Genomic DNA, 16396 nt, shown 5'->3' on the forward strand with positions numbered 1-16396 from the left:
CTCCTGGCCCCCCGCCCTGAGGATGCATCACATCTGTTCCTGGGAGCATCCCACAGATGGGCGAGATGGGGGTTCTCGAGGAGGGTGGTAGCTTCGCCGAACCCACCCTCTGCCCCTGTCCTCCTCACACCAGATGGCCTTCGAGCTCCTCTTCCAGCTCGGTAGGAGCCAAGCGAGGTGTACCGTGTAGTGTGGTGTCTGAGTGCCAACCCCAGTGCGTCCATGCAGGAGGCTGGGTGTGTGTGCCTTGTGTGCATGAGAACCTTCCTGAATGGGGAAGGCTCAAGGAACAGACGGTGAGCAGGTGGAGTGGAGGCTGAGGTTCAAAGGCAGGGGTCCTGGGGGGCCCCTCCTGAGTGGGGCTAAGGGTGGGGAGGGGCTCCTGCGTGTCTCCAGCCCAGGCCCTCCCTCACCTGGGTGGCGGTGAAGTCAAAGGCCACGTCGAACAGGTAGGACTTCTCCCGGGAGCGATGCGCCCGCAGGATGTCGTCGGGATCCTCCATTGGGTCCATGAGAACCACCATCTGCAAGGTCCCCGGAGGGAGGCCCACAGTCACCTGGGATCCCCGGGCCCCCATGAGGTCAACCCTCAGGAAGGTTAACAAAGTTAACCCCTTTGTCGATCAGAGTTAACAAAGCCCTTCTGGGCTCTGAACCTAGCCCTCATCACCTCAGGACGTGGGCAAGAGATGGGAGGGGCCAGAGGCCGGAGTCCAGGGCCCAGGTCCCAGTGGAGGTAGGTCTCAGGGCCAGAGCCCATTCCTGTCCTCTTCAGCTTTCCCATGTCGGGTCAGGCTCGCCATCATCTGGCCTTGGATGCCCAAAGGGGACACCTTCCTGACAACGAGCAATTGTCTCTGCAAGGCCAGTACAGCCCCAGGGGAGCAGAGCACACACAGGTGATGCCCAGGCTACCACAAGCCCAGACCCTGGGGGCCTGCCCCTCACTTCAACACCCCCCATGCTGCCTCTGCCAGAGAGGGGCAACAGAATAACGGGCAGCATCTGTCAGGGCTCATTTTGTGTCAGGACCTGTTGCAAGCACCCACACATACAGTCTCTTTTATTTATTTATTTATTTTTGAGACGGAGTCTTGCTCGTTGTCCAGGCTGGAGTGCAGTGGTGTGATCTCGGCTCACTGCAACCTCCACCTCCTGGGTTCAGTGATTCTCCTGCCACAGCCTCCAGCGTACCTGGGACTACAGGCGTGTGCCACCTGTATTTTTAGTAGAGATGGGGTTTCTCCATGTTGGCCAGGCTGGTCTCAAACTCCTGACCTCAAGTGACCCGCCAGCCTCGGCCTCCCAAAGTGCTGGGATTATAGGCATGAGCCACCACACCCGGCCTCACACAGTCTCTTTTAACCCCAGCCATGACCCCAGGCTAAGGCCAGCTATGACTCCCACCTTACAGATGAGGAAATCAGGGTCCAAAGGAGTCACACCCCCCAGGTCGTCACACATCAGCAAGGGGAGACCCAGGGTGCCAACCAGGCTCTGAGTTCAAAGTCCGCTGACTCCTATCCACCTCGCTACAGCCCTGCCTGCCCCGCTTCACCCCTCCAGGGCAGAGCCTGGCACAGGGCAAAGAGCCACAGGCAGCTGGGTGAGGGATGAGGTCAGCACGCTGGGCTTGGGGAGCTCCACTCGCAGCTGAGAGGGCTGTGAGGGAACTGCTCCAGTGGCCCTTTGCAGCTTTGAGCCTGAGCCGGGAGTGGAAGGGGAGGCAGAGGGGCTTGGGCTGGCAGCCAGGACAGGCTATGGGTGGGCCAATCCCAGCTGGGGCTCCCCTCCCTGCAGGGTAGGAGTGGCAGCACTGGGTGTGTGTGTGTGTGTGTGTGTGCGCGCACACCTGCTGGCATGTGTGTTGAGACACAGAAGGGTCCTGGCCGGGTTCTTCCCCTCCTCCAAAGGTAACTGAGGGGCCCATTTTCTAGAACTATCTCAGGGACTGCTCCACTCTGCCCCTGCCTCTGCCCCTGTGCACTTGGTGTGTACTCAGCCTTGTCCCGAGCTCTATGCAGAGATGCAGAGGAAGGAGGCTGTGTCCTTGCTGGGGGCCCTAGTCTAGGGTATGGGTGGGGATAGAGACAATGCCAGATTCATGGAAATGACGGGAGACATTCAAAGATGCGTGGGAGGGCTTGAGTTTGGAGGATTTAGGATGAGAGGAGCAGGGGCAGCAAAAGAGAATCAGGGTAGGCACTGAGGCCCCTGTGACCTCTTATTGGTGGTCGGGCCTGGTATAACCTGCTTGAGCCTCCATCTCCTCCTCTGTCAGATGGGACAGCAGCATGATCCACCTGCAGGGCTGGGAAGACCCTGGAACAATGTGTAATGTGCTTGGGCACAGCGCTGGGCATGTGCCGAGAGCTCAACAGTTTTTGTTCAAGGAGCTGTTAAGAGGGCAGGGGTGGAGACTGAGAGGGGCCACCTGTTCCCCACACCCATGACTCTGCCATCAAGTCGAGACCCACAACCCCACCCTCACCGTGGAGAAGGTCACTGGGATTCCACAGGCCCTGCACCTGCCTGGGGTCCCTTTGGACCATAGTCCCTGTCCTCATGCACCACCCCCAACCACTGCACCGTGGAGGTGCCCCCTGAGAGGCAGCTGGCGCCTCTAAATGCTGCTCTGCGCCTGGGGACGCCTGGGCTCCCTGGGGTCCTGGCTTGTGACAGCCAGGGGAAAACGAGCCACCACCGTGCTCTTCATGAGAAGGGAGGATGCTCCCTGGGGCCGTGGGTGCTGAACGGAGTGCATGACGGCAGCCTCAGCCAGCATGGGCATCTCACGCGTCCCCTCTTTCAGTGGGAGGGAAGGGGGCGAGGGAGGTAGGGAATGGGTGTCTCATCGGTCCCCTCTTTCAGTGGGAGGGAAGGGGGCGAGGGAGGTAGGGCATGGGCAGCTCCCTCCTCCCAGCACATAATCACAATGGATCATCGTGACTGAGCACTTCAATTTGAATCATCACGATGATTCTTCTCAGACGGGGAAGTTGAGGCACAAAGTCATGTTGCTAGGAAATGGCAGAGCCAGGACTGGGTCCTGGCAGTCTGGGTCCCAGCTGGTGCTCCAGCTACCCTTCTAAACTGCCTCTCACGCACACACTTCCACCCCTACTCCCACGAGGGGCCTTGTGGGGTGGGGCAGGTAGGGGAGTTCCTGCCCTGTCCCTCAGTAGTTCCTGTAATTCCAGGAAGCCCCAACACCCATGGTGTGCATTAGCCCTACCTAACTCAACCAGGGATAAGATACTGTCCAAGGAGGTAAACTGAGTCCTAACAGCGGGCAGGGCACTGAGGAGGGTGGGCTGTCATAGGGGTGCCCCATGGAAACAGAGACAGGGGCTATGCTCCCTTCCTGGGTCAGCAGGGGAGCCAGGGCTGGTGACAGTCCCAAAAAGGGCTTGGGAACAGACAAGGTATGAGGGGTAGCCGCTCCGGGGTGAGGAGAAGCTGGTGAGGGGGCAGCAGGCAGCAGAGCTGTGAGCACAGCCGGGCTCCATGGATCCAGGAGATCCTCGTGGGTCCCTCTGGATCCCTCGTGGGTCCCTCGATCCACCCAGATCAAGCTTGCGGATTTAGAATGCCCAGTCCCAGGAGGATGACAGCCCTGGGGCTCCCACCAGACTCCCTCAGCATTCTACGTGTGCCCTGGGCCAAACCCCCTTCCTTCACCACCTGGACTCCTGGGATAGGTTCGTACCTGTGCTCAATGCATCAAAACTAACCTATGGCCATCAGGTATCTGGCAAGGCCCTTTCTGGGATTCTCAGTGGAGGAGGGAAGTGGGAAGAGGAGGCCTGACCCTGGCAGCCTCATGTGGAAGTCTTTCCCAATCAGATGGGATTTTCAGGTCAGCCAGTTACAGGAGAGGGCTCTAGATAGGATGGACCGGGGGCTTTGTGCAGGGAAAAGAATGAGGCCACTCACTCAGGCTCCCTGCCAGCTGGCCAGAAGCTAGGTGGTCACAGTGAGCCTCTTCTAGGATCTGGCCCCTGTCCCAGGCCCCAAAGCTTGCAGCATGAGCCCTGCTCTAGTGTCAGACCCCACTGAAGGTAAAACCTGGCTCTGAGTTCCCCGGTACGGGTCCCCATGGGATGCAACCAGAACCCAGCCAGCTGCTCCTGCTCTCATCCCAGTGCCAGTGTTCCTGCGGACACGGGGAGGACCAGTGGCCTGAGGAGCACCCTCTGGGAGGGGGGCCTTCAGTGCTAGGGAGGGTGAGTGGCATGCACCAATGCCCATCCCACCCATGATCTTCATACAACCTCCAGACACTGCCAAGTTCACAGCGTCCTGGGCATTTGGTTCCTTTAGCTAACCAGGCTCCTGTAGTACACTGTCAGCACAGCTACCACGATCCCCGCTTAAAGAGGGCTTTGTCTGGGTTCCATCTGTCTGGGCTCCAGCCCCCGCCCCACCCTCGAGAGCATCACCCTATTCCTGTCCCCTCTAGCACACAATGGAGCCCTTGTGCCCCTCCTCCAGGTGAGCCAGAGCTGAGCTGGAGAGGGATGGGCACAGGTGCTCTGAGCTGCCAGGGAGACCAGCATGGGGTGCTCAGGCCAGGTCAACACGCTTGCTGAGCAAGGTCTCAGGGACAGAGTGCAAAAGGAGGCCGGGTTTCCTGCCTTCCGACACTCAAGGATCATGTCAATAACCTGGAAAGTGCCAGAGCACAGGGAGGCACCTAATCCTACCCCTAGAGGAAGACTTCCTGGAAGAGGTGGCACTAGCATTGAGTCCTAAAGAATGAGAGAGGTGGAGTGGAGAGAGAATTTTGGACTATTACATGAGCAAGGCAAAGAGGCGATGGGCAGGCTGTGGCACTGCTTCTCAGCTCAGAGCACTGGGGTTTCTTGTGAGAAACACTGGGTCGGGAAGAGAGCGCTGGAGCTTCACCTTCCACTCAATGTGCCAAGGCTCTTCACTGCACAGATCCGAGAACTGACGTGTGCATCCACAGAGGCCAGCACACGCGTGCCCCACCCACCCAGGCACCCCCCACCCCATGAGCACATGCAGTCCCTACTCGGGGAGGCTTCTCTACATCCTCTGAGCCTCCCTCTAAAGGCCCCCCTGGTTGGCACACAGCAGATGTCCAAGAGACATTTGCTGAATAAAGCTTTCGTTTATAGGGAGTGGTGATTGTGCCAGGCACGGTGCCAAGGGCTTGGCGTGTGTTTTCCCTGACAGCTTAAGAGTGGGCACTCTTGCCGGGCACGGTGGCTCATGCCTGTAATCCCAGCACTTTGGGAGGCTGAGGTGGGCGGATCACTTGAGGTCAGGAGTTCGAGACCAGCCTGGCCAACATGGCGAAACCCCGTCTCTACTAAAATACTAAAAATACAAAAATTAGCCGGGCATGGTGGCATGCGCCTGTAGTCCCAGCTACTTGGGGGGCTGAGGCAGGAGAATCACTTAAACCTGAGAGGCAGAGGTTGCAGTGAGCCAAGATTGTGCCACCACACTCCAGCCTGGGTGACAGAGCGAGACTCTGTCTCAAAAAAACAAAAACAAACAAAAAAAGAGAGGGCACTCTTATTATCACTTGCCTGGAGATGAGGAATCAGTTGGGTTAAGTAAATTACCCACAGCCTCACTGCAAAGTGCAGAGCTGGGCGGATTCAGAGCTGTGGGTCTCAGAACCCAGCCTGCCCACCATGCTTCTCCAAGGGCACGAGTGGACAAACAGCCGCCTGGCTGGGGGGAGTACCCGCTTGTTAGAGGTGGAACCGTGTCCCCCCCAGATTTCATGTTGTGAAGCCCTAATGCCTAGTGCCTTAGAATGTGACCTTATTTGGAAATGGGGTTGTTGCAGGTGTAATCAGTTGAGGAAGGATGAGGTCATATTGGAGTAGGGGGAGCCCTTTATCCACTATGACGAGTGTCGTTATGAAAAGGGGAAATTTGGGCACAGATCTGCATAGAGGGAAGCCGCTAGGAAGAGACACAGGGAGAAGAGGCTCATCTAAAGCCAAGGTGAGCCACGCATGGTGGCTTACGCCTGTAATCCCAGAACTTTGGGAGGTCGAGGTGGGTGGATCACCTGAGGTCAGGAGTTCAAGAACAGCCTAGCCAACATGGCGAAATCCCATCTCTACTAAAAGTACAAGAATTAGCTGGGTGTGGTGGTACACGCCTGTAGTCCCAGCTACTTGGGAGGCTGAGGCATGAGAATCGCTTGAACCCAGGAGGCAGAGGTTGCAGTGAGCGGAGATTATGCCACTGCAATCCAGCCTGGGTCAGGGAGTGAGATTCTGTTTCATAAATAAATAAATAAGCATAAAGCCAAGGAGAGAGGCCTGGAGCAAACCCTTCCCTGCTGCCATGTTGATTGTGGACTTCCACCTACTGTGAGACAGTAAGTGACTGTTGTTGAAGCCACACAGTGTGTGGCACTTTGCTACAGCAGCTTGCAAACTAATACAACATCCAAGGCAGGCTCACCTGCCATAGGGAGCTGAGTGTTGCCACACCCCAGGTGGGGCTTCAGCCAGCTCCTCCCCCAGCCTTAAGCAGGTGGGCTCAGCATGCGCATTCTCTCTCACAGGCCCCCGGGGAATGCATTCTCATGCTCATACTGGGTGCCTGTCTCTGGGAGGTTTCAATGGCAACTTTGCTCACATGGGAGGCGGGCAGCTTCATGCCAGAGCTCTGTCCCTCCAAGCCCATCTGCCGCTGCAGCTCCAGGCTCCCAACTCAGCAGAGGCTCTGGCTTGAGACCCCACCTCCACGGCCTCCTCTCCCAGCCCTGCTCTTAGTTCAATGCAGATTTTTGACCTTTCCAGAGTTCCAGACGGAGTCGGAGTCTTTTAAGCTGGAAACTCAAGATCCCGTAGGGAAGTGGGGGCCTCAGGCCAGGGAGAGGAGGTCTCATCCATAAGCTGTGTCCCTATCGGGGGACCAGGCTCATCCCAAGCATCTAGGTGAGAAATACTTTGCACAAAGCATGTCACACTACTAGGCTGCAGCTGCATTTATCAGCTTTGCAGTTTTAACAGGATTCTTTCTGGCCTCCAAATGGCTGAGCACGGACCAGGCTTTCTCAGGCTTGGCACTGTTGACATTTTGGGCTGGATCATTCTTTGCTGTGGGGGCAGTTCTGTGCATTGTAGAATGTTGAGCAGTATCTCTGGCCGCTACCCACTAGATGCCAGTCGCACCCTTCCCCCGGTTGTGACACTGCCAAATGTTCCTGGGGGCAAAATTGCCCTGGCTGAGAACCACTGACTTAGATCATTCCTCCCACAGCCTCCAAGGCTAGTGGCAAAAATCTCCGAGGGAGGGGATGCCACAAGTGAGGCTCAGTTTGACATTGCTGTGTGACTTTTAGGAAGCTCCAACACTTCTCTGGGCCTCAAGTTTTTCCCAGTTGGAAGTCAGGAGGACCAACATGGCTGTAGCCTTGAGAGGAGAAATCATATTATACCAACACCCCTATCCTACTCAGGAAGCCTCAGCAGATAATCTGGCTCTGGCTTTATCTGCAGCCCAGGGAGCCAGGCCACAGCCCCTTCATTCTTACAGGTAAAAATAAACCACAACAAATCCTGATTCTAGGCCTTGTAAGGCTGTTTCTGTTTCTGTTTCTGTTTGTTTGTTTGTTTCTTTAAAGGAGAATTTGTTGCTGGCCATGTTTCTAGTTGTAAACATACCATCCTGGGAGTCCTCAATAAAGGCAACGTTGATCCCAGGAAGGGTGTCCCTGGGGCCTGTCAGCCTTCAGGCTGGATGGAGAAGGCCAAAGTTGACCCTGCTGAGCTCATAAAGCCACCAAAGCCCAGCTGGCTGCTTAGGACACAGCCACACCTGGCTGATGTCCTGGTCAGATTCCTGCCTGGCTATAGGATTCTGAGACCTGGAGGCTTAGGATGGGGAGTGTGTATAACCAAGAATATACTAGGGCTGTGTCTCTCAAAGGGTCTGCAGATACCTTCACCTGAGTCACTCAGGGAGCTTATAAAATGCAGATTCTCAGGCACTTCCCACATGCGCACAGTCAGAATCTGTGGGGAAATGGGCCCATAAATCTGCAGGTTAACAAGCACCCTTCCTTGTATCCATCCAGATGCTGAGTGTAAGGATCCTTGCAACCTAGAGGATTATGCACAACAGCCAAAAAGAACAACCCACACACCCATCAACTGATGAAAGGATAAACAGAACACGGTGAATCCAAACCTCAAACATTATTCAGCCAGCAAACGGAGTGAAGTTCAGGTGACTGGATACAGTGGCTCACACCTGCAATCCCAGCACTTTGGGAGGCCAAGGCAGGAGGATTGCTTGAGCCCAGGGGTTTGAGACCAGCCTGGGCAAGATAGCCAGACCACACCTCTACTAAAAATTAAAAAAATTAACTGGGCACTGTGGCATGTGCCTATAGTCCCAGCTACTCAGGAGGCTGAGGTGGGAGGATCCTTTGAGCCTAGGAATTCAAGGTGGCAGTGAAAAAGTGAGACCCCCATCTCAAAAAAAGAAAAAAAAAAGGAGTGAAATTCTGATAGGAGCTATAATGTGAATGAACTTGAACTTCAAAAATATTAGGACCAGCCGGGCACAGTGGCTCACGCCTGTAATCCCAGCACTTTGGGGGGCCAAGGCGGGTGGATCACTTGAAGTCAGGAGTTTGAGACCAGCCTGGCCAACATGATGAAACCCATGTCTACTAAAAATACAAAATTAGCTACATGTGGTGGCACACACCTGTAATCCCAGCTACTCGGGAGGCTAAGAGAAAAATCACTAGAACCTGGGAGGCAGAGGTTGCACTGAGCTAAGATAGTGCCACTGCACTCCAGCCTGGGTGACAGCCAGACTGTGTCTCAAAAAAAAAAAAAAAAAGAAAGAAAGAAAATTAGGACCACATACTGCATGATTCCATTCACATTCAATGTCCAGAAGGGGCAATATGGAGATGGATAGTACTTTAGTGGCCGCCTGGGGCTGGGAGGGGCTGGGGACACAGGCAGATGGCTAAGCGGGGAGAGGTAAAGAATCCTGACCCCCTCCCCCAGCCACTCTCCACCAGCTCAGCTCTTTGGGGCAACAGGGCCAAGAAGCATCCAGATGGTCGGCCTGCAGCGAGTTTCCCACCTCACTGCCCCCAGGCAGGCAGGTGGGCTAAAGACAGCTGCTCCCGCAGCACTCCCGGGCTCGGGCAGCTGACATCTGTCACCTTATACTTTATTTATCTTTCCCAACAGCTTCCCAGTTGCGTGGCTGCGGCACCCCCTTACATTATCTCCTTTAATCCTCTCGACAGCCCTTGGGGTGGGTGGGGCAGGTTTCCTGTTCTCCTGTCTTCTGATGAGGAAGCAGAGGCCCAGGGAGAGTTTCAACTTACCCACCAGTATGTGGCCAGGACGTGGCAGGGCTGAGAGAGCCTGGGTGCTCGGGTTCCTGGGTCCCAGGCTGTATAGCTTCTGTTCTCGGGAGCTCAGGGCTCCTCTTGCCTACATTTCTCCTTTCCATCCCAGGAGTCACGCTGTCCTGCCAGATCTCCCCCGGTGGCCCTTCTGCCTTCGCTCCTCTTTCCTTTCCCACCCTCACCCAGCCCTCCTGGCCTAGGCCCCACAGCTAGGCCTGGTGGGAGCCCTTACCTGGCTCTACAGCACCCCGGGAGCAGAGGGGGGTGGCAGCAGGTAAACGCTAATGATGGGACATACACATGGTCAGTTGACTTAACTCCTGCAGACAAACAGCCTGGGAGAGCTAGGAGGAGGGTCCGTGGGCTGCAGGCTTTGGGAGGGATGGGGGATTGGAGGAGACGGCTGTTTGATCTGTAGCTTTTTCCCCCACCTGGAACGCTGGGGCCCCACCAGCCTCTCAGGCTGTCCCTGGCTCCTCTGGGGCTCCAGAAGTAAATTAAACCAGGCCCACCTGGTGCTTCCCCGCTTCCTGTGTTTACACGTTAGGGTCTGATCTCACCCCAGGAGCTACTAAGACGTGGAGCTCCCACCTTACTTCCAGGAACACACACACACACACACACACACATACACACACACACACACACACACACACACACACACACACACACACTGAAGTGTTCATTTGGGAACCGTCCTGAGCGCTCTGACACAGGAAGAGGGAGCAGGAAGGCTCAAGGGCCAGGTTTTGTTTACCTCTGGGACCCGAAGCCATCCCTTATTTCAGCCCTTGAGACACATTCACATTTATTAACCCCTATGAAGATATGTGCCAGGCACTGTGTTATGCACTGTGCCTCCGTTAGCCACAGGGACCCTCTAAAGAAGGCATTGTGACTACTAATGGAATTGAAGGGGGTCCTAATCACTAGCCTTCCAAGGCAACTGGACTATCCCCATTAAAAATCCAAACCGGCTGGGCACAGCGGCTCACACCTGTAATCCCAACAGTTTGGGAGGCTGAGGCGGGTGTATCACTTGAGGTCAGGAGTTCGAGACCAGCCTGGCCACCATAGCAAAACCCTGTCTCTACTAAAATTACAAAGATTAGCTGGGCATGGTGGCATGCGCCTGTAATCCCAGCTACATGGGAGGCTGAGGCAGGAGAATCGCTTGAATCCAGGAGGCGGAGGTTGCAGTGAGCCAAGATTGCACCACTGTACTCCAGCCTAGGTGACAGAGCAAGACTCCATCTCAAGAAAAAAAAAAAAGTCCAAATCCAAACTCCAGCTTCCCCAGAATCCAAGCACCCTGGGCTCCTGTCCCAGAGGACTCTCCACCTGTGGGAATGTCCCCTTCTGCCAAGCCTCGTTGCCACAATCTCCCTCATTTGAAGTGTCCCCAGGAGAACAATGCCTAGACTAAAGAAGGCTGCCCTAGGACCCCTCACGGTGGCCCAGCCCAGCGGGTTACTGCGTCCCCGGTCCACCTCTCCCCACTCAGGACGAACATGTCCTGGCTCAGCTCCCAAATACACCCACCTGTCCATGGTGCCTCCAGGCCTTAGGAGGAAGGACAGAGCTTTGACAGGCCAGCTGGCCCCATCAGTGAAGCTGACGAGGACTGGACCCTCAAGCCTCCCTCTGGGCCAGGGCTGTGAGTGAGCTACGGGGTCACTAGGGTCAGGTGAAGGTCAGGAGGTGGGGGAACTGGTCAGGTCGGGGACAAGGGTAAGGGGGGTCCATGTGCATTTTGCTTCCTGGGTTCATGTATCTTGTCTCCTACTTGCCAGGCATTTATTTGTCAGAGGGACAGTGTTTGTTACTAGAAGGGTCCCAGCCTGGCAGTTATGGCTGCTCCTAAACTACAGTCCTCCGTTAGAAGGGCTGGGCTGGATCCCTGGTGCAAGCCAATCTTTGGACCCACTGGGGACAGAAGGAGCTTAGGGCCAGAAGCCCACAGGGAGTTTGCATGGAGAGCTCTCCTCAGTGCCAGCCCAGAAAAGACTCTCTGCACCTCCAGCTGACAAAGGAGCAGCGCTGTTAGAACTGCCCAGCTCAGAGGCCTTGGAGGTGGAGGCAGTGGAGGCGTATCTTGGCTGGATTAGGCCAGACCCAGAGAGGGAGCCCCTCCCACTCCACACGCAGGGATAGAAAGGAACCAGTGTTTGCCGTGTGTGGGCACACAATGGGCTGTCCCCTTGACAGGGAGCGTTCCCATCAGCACCAGTTAATATTTATCAGCCCCCACGCAGGCCAGGAGCCAGGAGTAGCAGAGAGAGAGTCAGCATTGTCCCAACCCTGAGGACCTGATGTCTTTGGGACAAGTTGGACAAACAGAGTGGCTTTGCCTGGAAGGAGGTTTCTCCTCCTGAACTCTATGGCTCGTCTCCTGAGCCAACCCAGCAGCCCTGGGGAATTTCAGTCTCTAACAGACGTTAATAACTGACATCTATGAAACTCTTCCTATGTGCCAAGGACTGGGTAAGCATGTGCGTACATTAGCCTACAAAGACCCTCTAAAGAAGGCATCATGACGTCTGTCTCCACTTACACATGAGGCAACCGAAGCTCCTGGAAGCAACCCCCCAGGCTGCACAGCTGGCAAATGGCAGAACCTCCTGGAACCACTGTTTATGTGCATTCATTCTGCTCCAGCTGGGTCTGACCCATTTAGACGAGGTCTTCCCAGTCATCCCATGCTTTCCCCAAGGTCTTTGAGGAAGCCCACCCTTTTCCAAGAAGGAATATGGGCAAAGAAACGAGGACGCTGCTACCCATGGCTCTACTGTGCCCACAGTTCCACCATCACTGCTGAAGAAAGAGGCTTGAGTGGGCCCCTGCCCCTGGGGAGCCCAGAGGCAAGCAGGCATTGGAAGTGTGCCATCTGCCTCTGGTTTGCTTATCCTGGGCCCAGGGCTTCATGAGTCCAGCCGGTGGGACCTGAGCCCAGGCCCATCAGGTGCTCACGTGTGCCTTTCTCTGCATTGTACAGTGCCACCCAACTTCTCTGAGCCATTAGCACATCCTACCACCACGATGCTCCTACCTGGGCACCAAGCCCACCCCTGTTGCCCCCACCGCTGTGCCTGTGTACATCCCAGCACGAGTCCTCAACTGCCTACCCAAACAAACATCCTGGCCATGGTCTACAGAGTATGTGGTTTGGCCCAGCCCATTCACACCTCTTGCCCCTTTCTCTCCTGCTTGAGCCACTCTGGCCTTTTCTCAGCTACCCAGTTGCATCCCAGTCCCTCTCACCACAGGCCCTTTGCACATGCAAGCCCCTCAGGTCAACATTTCTCCCCTCATGCATGCTACTAATGACCTCTTCTTCACCCCTTATGTTTTCAGCTCAAGCACAGTTGTTGTTTTTTTTTCTCTTTCTCTTTCTTTTTTTGAGACAGAGTCCCGCTCTGTCACCCAGGCTGGAGTGCAATGGCGTGATCTCGGCTCACTGCAACCTCCACTTCCTGGGTTTAAGCGATTATCCTGCCTCAGCTTCCTGAGTAGCTGCGACTACAGGCACGTGCCACCACGCCCAGCTAATTTTTTGTATTTTCAGTAGAGACTGGGTTTCACCATGTTGGCCAGGATGGTCTTGATCTCTTGACCTCGTGATCTGGCCTCCTCGGCCTCCCAAAGTGTCAAGCACAGTTTCTTAAGGAAGCCCTCCCTGACCTCCAGGTTTAGGTCTTATCCCCTTCTTACCTACTCTCATGCCACTAAGCATTTCTTTGAAGCCCTTGTTAGCTGCAAACTCGTTTGTGATGCAATTCTTTGATGAATGCCTCATCTCTTCACACTAGACTTAAGGTAATGGAGAGAGCACAGGGCCTTTTCTGTTCACCACAGTTTCCCAGTTGCTAGCACAGTACCTGGCACGCCGCTGGTACTTGATACACACTTATTGCCTCGTGTGCCCTGCCTTCCTCATCGTGGTGACATGAGGACCAAGATTGCAAACAGAGAGCCGAGGATTTTGCCACACGTTACACCCTAGAGGCGAGCTTTAGCTCTCAACCATATATATATGTGCTCTGTGGGCAGCAGGCATATTAGGGTGGGAAAGTCAAGCAATGAGCATGTGAAAGGTAAAGGATCAGGGCCCACCCAGGCTAGGGAAGCTCCCAGTTGTCCTTGGATCAATCTAGGAAGGCTTCCTGGAAGAAGAGCCCCCAGCTTCCTTGGTGATGTCATCAACAGCACAGCCAAGAGTTCAGTGAGTAGAGGAAGGATGGTGCTGCAAGCCACAGGGGCACTTTCTGCCCTCACCAGGTGAGCTGAGCCATCTGAGCAGACCTCTGCCCTGCAGCTCCTGCTGCAGAGCCCTGCATACCTGCTCATCCACTTTATGGGCGATGAGGGTAGCTCCTTCCTCCAGCTCTGCCACGCTGATGGGCCGGACCCGAAGCGCCACCTGGGAGGGAAAACCAAGCCCCTGGGATTAGAGGGAGAGGACCATGCTGGGCCTCAGAGAGACCTCACGCAAGCCCCTGGCTTCTCTAGCATTCAGCCATCTCAGGCCTCCTTTGTCCTAAGTAAAACTCTACCTAGGTCAGAGGGCAGCAGGTCCACAGAGTGTTGGACTGTGTCTGAGTTGATGAGTCTCCCCAGGAGCCCTGGCCTCCGGGAGAGCCCCAGGGAAGAGAGCTGTCTGATCCTCCAGCCTGCCTCAGCCTCACGCCCAAATAAAACACTTGCAGCTCCCCTGGGCTTGAACTTGGGGCCCTGGCACTGGAGCAGCCTCTCTGTGTTTCCGCAAATGATGTGCTGCAGAGGAAGGTGCAGGCACGGCTCTGGGATGAGGCCTGGTAGGTGGGATGGAGCAGAGAATGTCCCCCATCATCCCAACAGCCTGTGACCACATTCCTATGCCGAGGAGAGTGTCACCTAGAGCCCCCCCCCCATCTGCCTGTCCTCCAGCCAGTGTGAAATGGGTCTCATCCTGTGCGTGGATCTCCCTAAAGAACAGGGTGGAGTGGGGAGCATGTCTTCTGCTGATCAAAGGGAAACAGCTGCTGGGTGTGGGGATAGAATGAACGGCCCTCTGGCCGAGTGAAGACTCCTTCAGGCCTGGCGTGGTGGCTCACGCCTGTAATCCCAGCACTTTAGGAGGCCGAGGTGGGCGGATCCTGAGGTCAGGAGTTCGAGACCAGCCTGGCCAACACGGCGAAACACCGTCTCTACTAAAAATACAAAAATTAGCTGGGCGTGGTGGTGCATGCCTGTTATCCCAGCTACTCGGGAGGCTGAAGCAGGAGAATCGCTTGAACTTGAGGGGCAGTGAGCTGAGATCGCACCACTTCACTCCAGCCTGGGTGAGAAAGTGAAACTCCATCTCAAAAAAGAAAAACAAAACAAAACAAAACAGAGGCACTTTCAGAGGGACCTACACTGCCTGACGGGTCACCTTTAGTGGCATCTTCAGCCAAATTCCACTGGTGGGAGGGGAGGACCCTTCATCCCTGCCCCCCGGGGCACACAATACATGCCAAGTCCAATGATTTTCAAAGAGACATATTCTAAAAAGCCAGAGAGGATGTCCTAGAGCCCAGGGCTTGCTTGGGGGCTGGAGCCGAGGCTCCTCTTCAGAGAAGCAAGCCCACCCTTGAGAGGTAGGGGACTCTGCGAGCAACATTATCCTCCAGTTACCTTACTGCCCACCTTCTGGTGATGAGGGCCCTTCCCTAGACCTCAAACATTAGGGGATGAGGAAGGGGTTTGCTGAGAGAGACACCCACCCACCCACAGCCTAGTGGTGGCCTCGAGGTCACTGAGTCATCTCCCTTGTTGCTCTGGCCCAGGCACCACTGATGTTCAGGAATTCCACCTTCCCCTCCACAGCTCCCACTCTCACCTCCCCATCTGTCCCAGGCCCCAGGGCTCTGTGGGGCCATCGTAGCTGCATAGAGCACTTCTCTGAACTACTTCGAATCCGGACTTGGGCAGCATCTGTGTTGCAGCCCAAGAACCAGGCACTCCGGGCCCCATCCTGACACCAGGGGCCGTTGTCTTCCTACTGGTGACCCCCAAATCCCTTTAAACTCCTGACCTCACCAGGGCTGGAGCAGCCTCTGATGAACTGGGAAACCGCCACCTTCCTTCTGGGGGCAGTTAGGTCAAGCCCTCCCTGCCCCTGGCGTTTCTGGATGAGAGAGCCGAGATTCATCTGCACACGCTTTGGGGGCGGGATCTCCCAATGGGAGGGTGGAAAGGTGGGGGTGGGGTTGAAGTTGGGGTAATTTTCAGGCTCAGGAAAGTCTAAAAAGGCCATGGTCCCTTCTTGACACCCATCCTGCAGGACTTGGGGACAGTTGCTCTGAAGAGTCCCGGCCCTGGCCGTTGCCTGTCCTCTCAGTGGGGTAGCGGCGAGGGGACAGGACTCTCTGTCGCTGGAGGCCGACTGAAGTAGACCACGGAGCGGGGCGGGCAGGAGGGTGTAAAAGGGTCTCACCATGAATTGCTGGTCCTTGGAGTCCCCGCTGTCCTTCATGATTGCAGCAGGTGGAGGGGCTCAGGCCGCGCCACCAGGCATGGCCCAGCCGCACCCCCACCGCCTCCGGGTCGCGTCCGCCAGCTGCTAGCTGCCCGCCGCCTCGCCCGCTGCCTGACAACCCGAAACCAACAACGCGCCAGCGGCTAAGGACGCTGACCCGAGGCGGGGCAGGGGGAGGGCCCGGACGGCGCCGCCCCGCCCCCGGCGCCCGCCCCTCCCTGCGCTGAGGGCGAGAGTTGGCCGCCTCCGCCGAGGAGGCCCCCGAGCCTGCGCCGCTGCGCGACGATGTGTGCCCGGCTGTGCGGCCCTGCGGCCCTGCGGCCCTCGGTGCGTCCGTGCGTCCGCCTGGCGCCTCCGTGTCGGTTCGCTAACTCCTGCGCGCCCACCCGCGCCCCTCGGCTCGCGGCGCGACCCCGTGCCGCTGCCCTTTAGGGCGCGCCCCACCAGCCACGCTGCCCCTTGAAGCACACGCATCTGCCGCCCGCCCGTCTGCCTGTCTCTGGGGTCTCCAGGGCGGC

The 16396-nt window shown here is 56.3% G+C and overlaps 1 protein-coding gene across 2 annotated transcripts in view; it reads right to left on the reverse strand.

Annotated features, from left to right (window-relative positions):
* Positions 1-16042, reverse strand: part of KIF19 (kinesin family member 19) — a 29484-nt gene extending 13442 nt beyond the window's left edge. The window contains exons 1-3 of one of the 2 annotated variants that reach the window (XM_019028580.4): positions 15837-16042; positions 13719-13799; positions 414-524 (exon numbers count right to left, since the gene is read on the reverse strand). In XM_019028580.4, coding sequence (XP_018884125.4) covers positions 414-524; positions 13719-13799; positions 15837-15875 — 231 coding nt within the window. In that variant the 5' untranslated portion in view covers positions 15876-16042. The remainder of the gene's footprint in view (positions 1-413; positions 525-13718; positions 13800-15836) is intronic. The other variant, XM_004041050.5, reaches the window with a different exon arrangement.
* Positions 16043-16396: the final 354 nt, after the last annotated feature.

The sequence above is a fragment of the Gorilla gorilla genome, chromosome 4 (genome assembly GCF_029281585.2).
Source record: "Gorilla gorilla gorilla isolate KB3781 chromosome 4, NHGRI_mGorGor1-v2.1_pri, whole genome shotgun sequence".
NCBI classification, from domain to species: Eukaryota; Metazoa; Chordata; class Mammalia; order Primates; family Hominidae; genus Gorilla; species Gorilla gorilla.